The sequence below is a fragment of the Aegilops tauschii genome, chromosome 2, assembly GCF_002575655.3.
Source record: "Aegilops tauschii subsp. strangulata cultivar AL8/78 chromosome 2, Aet v6.0, whole genome shotgun sequence".
Classification (NCBI taxonomy): Eukaryota; Viridiplantae; Streptophyta; class Magnoliopsida; order Poales; family Poaceae; genus Aegilops; species Aegilops tauschii.
This window is the reverse complement of record NC_053036.3, coordinates 535,813,448-535,822,813: the sequence shown is the minus strand read 5'-3', so window position 1 is coordinate 535,822,813 and position 9,366 is coordinate 535,813,448. Positions and strand designations below refer to the sequence as shown.

The following is a 9,366-nucleotide window of genomic DNA, read 5'->3' as shown; positions in this document are numbered from 1 at the left end:
CATGCACCCAAGATTGTACCCTGCCAGATCCCCCAATAAATAACGTGGCGAGCTCCCATTGGCCAGGTTTTTACTGATAGAAAAAAGTAAAAAAAACAGGGTAAATCAAACCTAGCTAGCTAGGTTTAGTATATTAAGAATGTATTGAGACTACTTCATGCTCAGTAAACAGGGTCAGGTGAGTTACATGATTCAACAGTCTGACCAAGAGAGCAAAAAATATATCAAGATTACATGATCCAATGTAACCGAAGAAGTTCAACTGGATTATGCACGGTCCCCTCTTTAATTAGTTTGCCCAGAACATTTTGCATGAACATATTATCTTGTCATACTGTTAACCTGAAGCCTTCCCATTTGGAAAAAATATCGTTTTTGAAAGTGGCAAATATTTTTGTGTCAACAAATGTGGTAATAGGAAAAATCAATCGTTTACGAAGAATCTATCACTCAAGACTATGGCAAAGAAGCATCTGAATCTTACAGGAGATCAACATTTGCAGCATGGACACTACCTGAATGCCACATGGCGTGAAGCAAAATGTGGAGCCATCTCTACTTCTTTTTTTTTGGGAAAAGATCCAGATCTACTATAAAAGTTCAACAGAAGTAGAAAGCACCTCAAATATAATAAAACTTACATCGAGGTGTCTAGACCACCGGACAACCACTATGAACGATAAGTTTCCTATTTACGCTTTACATCACAGCTTCTTGCTTGGTATCCAACATAAACCGAACGGAAAAGGGTGTTTCAGAACTACTAGCATATTTTTCCAGCGTTAAGAAACCTCTCGGGAGGAAAATCTTTTTGATGATCCCCTGGATCTCTCTGCGCGTTCACAGTGCTGTTCTCTACGAAGTGCACAACGCCGGCATCCCTACACTGGATTCAGAGATTGTACGGCCAGCATCTCCATGATTCTGCTCCAGCGCCACAAGCCTGTGTGTTCCAATCAGTCCTAGTGGTTTTGTAGCGACTGCGATCCCAGACCGGCATTGCCCTGTCCATGTTGGCGAAACTGCGTTAATCCTTACCGTTGCTCTTGCTCTTGACAGATCTAGCCGTCGAGGAAGGGCTCGTCAGTGGATGACATTGCGGCATCCCGCATCGATCAGAAATACAACGACCAGAATAGGATACAGCTACAAAACCAACAACTAGAAGGAAAATCTGACAGTGCACGTTTGTTTCTTGAATATCACCAGCAACATAAATTCATCTTCATTAACATGTATTTGCAAAACCAAAAACATGCTCCCTCTGTCCCATAATGGAAGATATTTTTGCAGCTTAACATAGCTTGCAAAAACGTCTAACATTATGGGACAGAAGGATCAAATACGTGTATAACCGGAAGCATCACAAAACTGTTGCACGGAGGTTCTTGAGATAGTCTTGAATTAATCAGTTGTTATCTCATCTCCGAGCTGAGAAGAGGCGAGGAACATACTGCGGCTAAATACCCAATCTATCTCGTAGAGAACCGGGGGTCTGGAAGGACACGTCCTATCATATTCGTGCCCTCCTCTGCAGCAAGTGCTACTACAACGCTCTTGAAACATAAACCAACATCTGTTCCCAACGCCCTCGAGATCAACTAGTAGCATTTTTTCCTTACTCTTGAGGTCTATGATGACAAAGACACCGTCTTGGTTAATGAGCAAAGCGCCTCTGCTCTCTGCAAAGAAGACATTGCTTATTCTCTTTTTGTTTCCCAAATCCGTGAGCTGAGAGTGTTGCCAGCCCGCCTCATACTCGCCGTTCTGTTCTTGCTTGGTCCAGAGCTCTAGAACGCCGTGGTCCTGTATGGTAACGAAGGAGAGTCTTCCCTCTCCGGCGATGCATAGGAGTGGCGGATGTGACAGCCGCATCCTAGAGTGAAATTTAAACGGGATCTTGGTCACGGAGACGTGTGACGTGGTGGCGTTTATGCTTAGGGTGTAGAAGTTTGTGCTATCCGTGTACAGCCAATGCGCTGTGTCGCCGGTGACGACGCCGGCACGCGCCCCGCACCTCCATCTCCTGCCAGAAACCTGATGACACTTGATGGGCGCGCTCCAGCTCCCCGTGGCCGAGGAGTACGTGCAGGCGCACACGTCGGCCTTGGCGCAAATCAAGAGCACCTGGAACGTCGGCTGCTGATGCTTGTCCGAATCGCCGTAGTCCGCGTCGGTGAGAAGCGCACAGCCAGTCAGGTCACAGGCTCACAGCCGAAGAATCCCATCCTGTCAAGCGGGGGCAGTGGGAGAAGATGCGTGCTCCTCTTGTCGATCAGAGGGCGGCACACGGCTAGATGGAGCTGCTGGCGGTCCATGCCGTAACGCTTACGGACGCGGTTTGGCCGTAGGATGCGCGCGAGTAGAAGGCCGCGCCGCGATGCCAGCGGCGTCGCAAAGTCCAAGAGGCCATCCTCGTCGGCGACGAAAGAGTCGAAGGCGAGACGCCCGTCGCCGCCGGCCTGGAGGCTCAGGAACTGCGGGGCCGAACCGGGTTTCCTTGGCATGAAACTGGACCGGCCGGTGGGATGCGCGTTTTGGGAGAAGATACCGACGAGGACAGACGGGTGGCGCGCCGTCTCCGGCCAGAGGCCGACCCGTCGGAGGAAGGCACGGTCGGTGATGAGGCAGCGCCATCGCTTGAATGTAGCCGCGGAGCGGAGGAGGTCCTGGTAGCCAGGCAGGCGCTCGAAGACGTCGCGGAGGTCGTCGTCCGCGATGTCGCCGGCGGCGTGGCAAGGGATTGCGACGGTTGGATCTGCTCTGTCGGACTAAATTCGTACGTGAACTGTCGTAGGGATAGCACGGTTCAAAAAAAAAACACAACGTGCGTGTTCGGAACTTCGCAATCTGTCGCAGGGTATGCCCACACATTTGTTCGTTCCCTGTTCTCCGGCGAGCGGCGGCCGCCGTCCCGAGGAGGACCTTTCCTGTCGCGAGCGACGGTGCTCGCCGGCGGCTGCATATGTCAGCGAGGCAGTCCTGGACCTGTAGACGCCTTCGATCAAATTTATGCGGCCCAGATGGAGGCCCAAATACTAATGGACGTTCTCGCTGCGACAATTAGTGGGCTCAGCTGCGTACTTGACGACAACTGGGCCGCGCGAGGCGGGCCAGCTCATACAGTTCCTCCACCACCAACCTTGCCCGTCTGCGGCGACGGCGCCGGCGAACTGCCCAATGGCCTCTCCTCTTGCACGAGCCTCGGCCATTCCTCGCCGTCAATCCTCCCTCCCTGGCATCACATCTTTCCCCTACTTCCCATCTCGAGGCGCGCCGCCCCGCCGCTCCTAATCGCCGGCCTCCGGAGAGGGGGCCCACGAGGAACCTCGTCGCCGTCTGCGGTCTCATCCCCCCTTAATCCTCGTCGACTGAGGTAAGTCTCATGTCAATTACTCACTCAGGCAACAGTTCGACGAAGAAAAACTCACACACATGTATGCCACCTGAAGGCCAAGAATGGCTGAATGGGGATAAATCATACGAGCGGTTCAGTCAAAAACCACACGAGCCGCATTCAAGGTAAGAGCAGCAACGTTCTGCACACCTTCCAACTACTAATAACATTGCAAATTGTTGGATGATCTCCTGCAATGCCATCGCATTATCTGGTTGACTGTTGCAGCTTGCAGCATGGAAGCTAATCGAGTAGAAACCAAATGTGACATAGACTTGCATCACTGATATAGTGATGTGCATATGTCAAAGAACAGTACCGTTGTAGTTCTACAATTTATAGCTTTGGTTTATTAGAATTGGCAAGTTTTGCTCGTCAAATCCAGTTGTTGCCCGGTGCTCGGTTATTCTCTCACAGAGTTCATTTTGGTTATCAGTACATGGATCTCTCATCGGGCTTCCTCCTATTCACGATTTCCATGTCCCAGCAAAAACATTTCATAGCTGTAAAAGCATCTGATATTGTCCCAAAGTTCCAAGAATATAGTTCTGGTGCAGTATGCAGCCCCTGTAGCTGCATTCAGTGCAATGATGCTTTCATCCCTTCGACACAGCTTTACGAACTCAAAATCTTAAATATTCTGCTTAAAACATAGAAAGACCCTCTAGCTGTCGAACAGAAAAGGAAAAAAATGCCCATCAACCAACAAAATTGTAAGTTATCTCAAGTGATTTGCCTGAGGTTTCGGTATGGTGGTGGGCTATATGCCCGGTCCTGAACTCTGAACTCTTGGTTTTCTCTCTGCTTCATTTATAAAAGATGGAGCGGGCAGAGACCCCTTTCTTTCAGAGAGAGAGAGAGAGAGAGAGAGAGAGAGAGAGCATTTCCAATATATCTGCAATTTAACAATTCTCTTAATTCAAAAGATTTAAGTCATCTGTGCATTTCTCTGATTTTTTAAGTGGCATTTTCAAACATGCTATTGATTTCAAGTTCAGCAACTCTAATATTTTTTGCAATTCTCAGATGGATAACTGGACAAAGCAATTAAAGCGAAATTAAGTGAAGAATAGGCACTTCAGATTGTAGTAGTTTGACAAAATACAACAGAACATGGCTTTTGCTTTACAAAAGAAAATCTCCTGTCCTGCTCATAATCTAATTGCCTATGTTGTCAGGATTGCCTCATTTCACCTGGGGCCTGATACATGTGAGGCTAGAGGTGGAACTGAAGAAGCTGCATTGTCAGCAATGCGGAAATTCACTTGATTCGTTGCAACAAAGTTATGATCTATATTGCTCTCTGCATTCATGGTACCTTCCAAGACCTTGACTACCTCGGACATTTTAGGCCTTCTTTTGCAATCAATTTGCAAACACCACATCGCGAGCATCATCATCTGAATTACATCTTGCTCGTGTGCTTGCATATCTTTACTGGTCTTGTCAATCATATCTACCAAGTTATCATGCTTCACCTTTTTTTCCAAAAGGGTAATAAGATGCATGCTCTCTTCGGACCGGGAAGGGTCGAGATTCTGTCTTCCGTTGATGATTTCTATTACAACAATGCCGAAGCTATAGACATCAGCCTTTTCTGTGATTTGTGAGGTCAACCATTCTGGAGCTAAATATCCAGGTGTGCCTCTCATTCGAGTAACTACTTGGCTCATATCCCTATCAATGAGCTTGCATAATCCAAAATCAGAAAGTTTGGCATTGAAGTTGTCATCTAAGAGAATATTTTGTGGTTTAACATCTAAATGAGCAATTCTTTTCGTGCATTCCTCGTGGAGATAAGAGAGACCCTTAGCTATGTGAGTGATAATCTTGCATCGCGTGCTCCAATCCAAGGGAGGATCAATATTATCATCGTGACAATATATCCATCTGTCCAAGGATCCTTTGGGCATATACTCGTATACCAAGAGCCTATGTGATTTCTCTACGCAGAAACCAATTAGTTTCACCAGATTGATATGGTGGATGCTGCCGATCGTCTGAACCTCTGCTGAGAATTCTTTCTTTCCTTGACCTGCTTGATCCAAACGTTTTACTGCAATCCTTTCCCCACCAAGCTGTCCCTCAAACACAGAACCAAACCCTCCTTCGCCAAGCTTGTCTCTAAACTGCTCGGTTGCTACTTCTAACTGATGAAATGTGAACCTCATTGGTGTTCCTTGTAGCTTCCCAAACTCTTCCTCCTCTTCCTCCATCTCCCGGTGTCGTCGCGTTCTTCGTCTATGCACGAAAAAAAGGAGGAATCCGGCAATTAAGATGAAACCGACCACAGTACCTAGAATCAGACCAATGCGCCGTTTGCTGGATGACGACGATCCCGTGCTTGGCAAAGAAGTATTTAGATTGATCGATGGGCAGAAGACGATCTGGTAGTTGGTCCCCAACGGGCAAGTGAACGTCTTCTTCCAGTCAGCATCCATGGAGTAATCGTAGACATCCGGGCAGATTTGCTGAAACAACAACGAGTATTTGGTGGGTTCGCAATTGTACGCTGCATTCCCGGTGCAGCAGTACCTGTCCTGCTTGAACACAGTGCACGCGTTGTTGCAACCCCCAGGGGCTGTCAACTCGCTTGGGCACTGCGATGTGATGTTGGCAGCGCAGCGTGGCCCTTTGCCGCACCCTGGACCTCCCTGGTCCTGCACTGGCAGGAAGTCCATGGGCACGTTGAAGCCGTCGACGAAGGACAAGTCGAAGAAGTCGGTGTTGTTGAACTGGCCGATTGTGAACTCAGCCATCGTGTTGGGCGGGCGGCCGTAGGCCTTGCAGGCGAGCATGCCGCCGCAGTCGCCCGTCTGGCATGAACCGTTGCCTCTGCCGTTGAATGAGCAGCCCGTGCGCGCCCACACGCGCCCGTGGGAGGCGAGCCCGGAGACGTTGAGGGTCCACGTCGCCCCCGGGTCGAGCTGCACGCCACCGCCAACGGGCATGGCTGCCGGCCACACGGTGTAGGAGCATCGGTTGGTGATGTTTAACATGGTGGCCTCGCCGGCAGCGACGAGGAGCAGGAGAAGGAAAGGCAGTGAGTGGAGGGCCGGAGAGGCGCTCACCGCTGCCATTTGTGTTATGAACTTATGATTGCTCGTTACATGAACCGAAGCTTTTGTTATGTATACGAGGGCTTGGGTGTAGTGTAAGCAGAAGCTGCGTGGAAGCTGCTCAGGCTTTGGACGCCTGGTTGACTGGCCGAATCATTCAGTCAAGTAATGGTGCACGTTGACTGGCCTAACCATAGTCCCAAAATGCAGAGCAGCGTTGACTGGCCTAACCATACTCCCCAAAGTTTTCATTTGGCCCGTGAGCGCTTTAGGCTCTTTTTCACACTATATTTTGGAATGCTCCATTTCAGTGACAATTGTACTAACCACTCGAATGCGGTTATTTTAGAGATTTTTACGCTAGAAATGCTCCTTAATTAGAGCATTCTCTGTGTTTCAGTATCTCGCTCACCACAACTCTGTGACTTGAGGTAGGTACTCCCTTACATTTTGTAAGGAAATATAAGAGTGTTTAGATTATTAAAGTAGTGAGCTGAAGTTCTAAACGTTTTTATATTATTTTACAGAGCAAGTACATACATGCAGGTCATGATCAAGGGTCGACATCAACAAGTTGAGGAAGGTGCCTGGAAGGAAACCTTGCTTGACCGTCAACTAAGGTCTACGCCCAAGTCCTGCTGGTGCTGGCTGCTTGTTTCATTTTCCAAGCGACCGGCTTCAACTTGGCCCCGCCAGCTGAGAGAAACATCAAAGCAGACCAAATGCCGAATACACCAAAGGAGTCTACGTCTTCATCGTCCGGATGCGGCCAACCTAGCTCGGTCAGAAAAAGACTATGTCCCCTTTACTAAGATGCTATTCTCTCCGTACCAAAATATTATACTCCCTACGTCTCAGTTTACGAGTCCTGCACGTATACCTAGGTTGTCAATTTTATCACCTAATATAAACTACATAACACAAAAGTTATACCGTTTCAAAATAGAACATATGCCGTTTATATTGGTATGTTTTTTGTAATATTTGACTTGTATCAGGTTGGTTAAATTGACGACCTAGGGATATACGCATGCCTTGTAAATTGAGAGAGAGGGAGTACGTTTTTAAAACTAGTTTAGCGTACAAAAACGTGCTATTTTTTTTAAATAATACATTTTTTTATTAAATTACAGAAATATTACGCTGAAAAAAGAATTTTCAAAAATAATACACCGTCGGCCCGCTGCAGGCCGACTGAGCCCCGTCAGCCCACAGCAGGCCGACTAGTGGCCCATCAGCTTGCTGCTGGCCGATTGGGCTGTCGGCCACCAGATCAAGCCCAGTCGGTCTGCAGTTGGCCGATAGGCCTGCAGTGGGCCGACTAGGCTCAGTTGGCCTGCTGTGGGCCGACTGGTGCATGTGCCAATATTTTTTTTCGGAATGAGCGCTGGTTTTATTTTGTAAAACTTTGACGTATTTCGCAGAACCCTTTCCCGCCACCCGTTTCCCGCCACCCATTTCCCGCCACCCGTTTCCCGCCACCCGTTTCCCGCCAACCCTTTCCCGCCACCTGTTTCCCGCCACCCATTTCTCGCCATACCGCAGTCGTTCTTTCCCGCCATTTTCTCCTGTCTACCTATAAAACCCCCTTCAGACGGAGGTGGATAAGCATTGCAGTGTAGTGTAGTTGAGATGTCCCATTATCCTTTCGATCGTAGTTTTCACCCTGGGCTGAGCAGGACTCTTCTGAGGCTAGCTACCGATTTCAGGATGGATAATAGGATAGTTCCATGGGACGAACTCACCGGTAGTGACACCATAATGAATGAGTTGGCTCACCAATTACGTAGGTCTGGGTGGCCTGAAAGGACCTATGAGGAGGTACGTAAAGAACTTCTTAGGTTGCATGACAGGTGGAAGAAGGTAGTGGTGCCGAAGAGTGAAACTTTCAGAAGGATTGCAGCAAATAATCCATGTTTATGGACTGAGGAGAGCGAGGACGAAGATGATATCTTCATGCCGCCGCTTCCGGGTTCTGCATCGTCGAAGGGCAAGAGTTCTTCATCGTCGAAGGGCAAGAGTTCTTCATCGTCGAAGGGCAAGAGTTCTGCATCGATCGAGGATGACGATGATGACTTCATGTAGTTTTTATGCTGTATGTTGTGAGTTCAGTTACGTGCCATTTAATTTAGATGTAGTTCTATCTAGTTGTTTGTAATGTCTCGTTATATGAATATTATGTTCTATCTAAATATGATCTTGTAGTTCCGAAAACAGAGTACTAAAATAGAGTAGGCATATGTCTCGTACATAAGTACATAGTCATTTTTCTCATACATAGAATAGACATAAGTCTCACACAGAAATAGATGGTAATGTCTCTACTGATAGATAGGAGCGTCAATGACGACGTCTGGCCTGGCGAGGAGGCGGATCTCGAATGACAAATTCATCACATATAACTCGGTTTCCTGTAGCAATGCAACTCAACAACCCTTTTCCATTCCCATTCGCTCAGCATTTCTTGAATCTTGCCATCATCAGTTATGTCAATCAATTTTCTTTCCCCAGGCCCATCTGACTGCTTCCTGCTGACGTAGTACACAAAATCGTCTTCCTTCAACCCTTGCTTCAACATGAATTTAGTCTTCAACCAATCAAAAGTGAGGTCCACTTCACTAACTTGCAGAACACTTGGAGAAAAGCCTTGGACATGAACAATAGGGCTAAGCACCCACTGAGTACCCTTAGCCATCTGCAACACAAATCGCATTGAGTACCTAACCCACCCCTTAATATCCCCACTAACAAATATTAGACATGTCTATATATTACGAAGCTATATATTACAGAATATTAACGGAGCAACTAATACAATTCACCCACCTACAAGTATATTACGAATATTTGCCGTAGCAACTACAAATATTGACAGATTAATATATTTGACTGGACTGCCTATATTACGGA

At 47.6% G+C, this 9,366-nt stretch overlaps 1 protein-coding gene, 1 long non-coding RNA gene and 1 pseudogene across 2 annotated transcripts; 1 reads left to right on the top strand and 2 right to left on the bottom strand.

The window, feature by feature from the left end:
- Nucleotides 1-480: 480 nt before the first annotated feature.
- Nucleotides 481-2,965, bottom strand: LOC109766500 (uncharacterized; annotated as a pseudogene).
- Nucleotides 2,966-3,004: 39 nt separating this feature from the next.
- Nucleotides 3,005-7,417, top strand: LOC120973679 (uncharacterized). Its single transcript, XR_005768965.2, has 3 exons — nucleotides 3,005-3,376; nucleotides 3,453-3,522; nucleotides 7,003-7,417. It is a non-coding gene; the product is annotated as an uncharacterized lncRNA (long non-coding RNA).
- On the bottom strand, nucleotides 4,462-7,006 carry LOC109766495 (PR5-like receptor kinase). Its single transcript, XM_020325271.4, has one exon. It carries the CDS (start codon nucleotides 6,475-6,477, stop codon nucleotides 4,588-4,590), a length of 1,890 nt encoding a protein of 629 aa, XP_020180860.1. The 5' UTR covers nucleotides 6,478-7,006; the 3' UTR covers nucleotides 4,462-4,587.
- Nucleotides 7,418-9,366: the final 1,949 nt, after the last annotated feature.

Bases quoted from the DNA above. Each gene is read 5' to 3' on its own strand.
- LOC109766495 (XM_020325271.4), bottom strand. From the start codon at position 6,477: ATGGCAGCGGTGAGCGCCTCTCCGGCCCTCCACTCACTGCCTTTCCTT.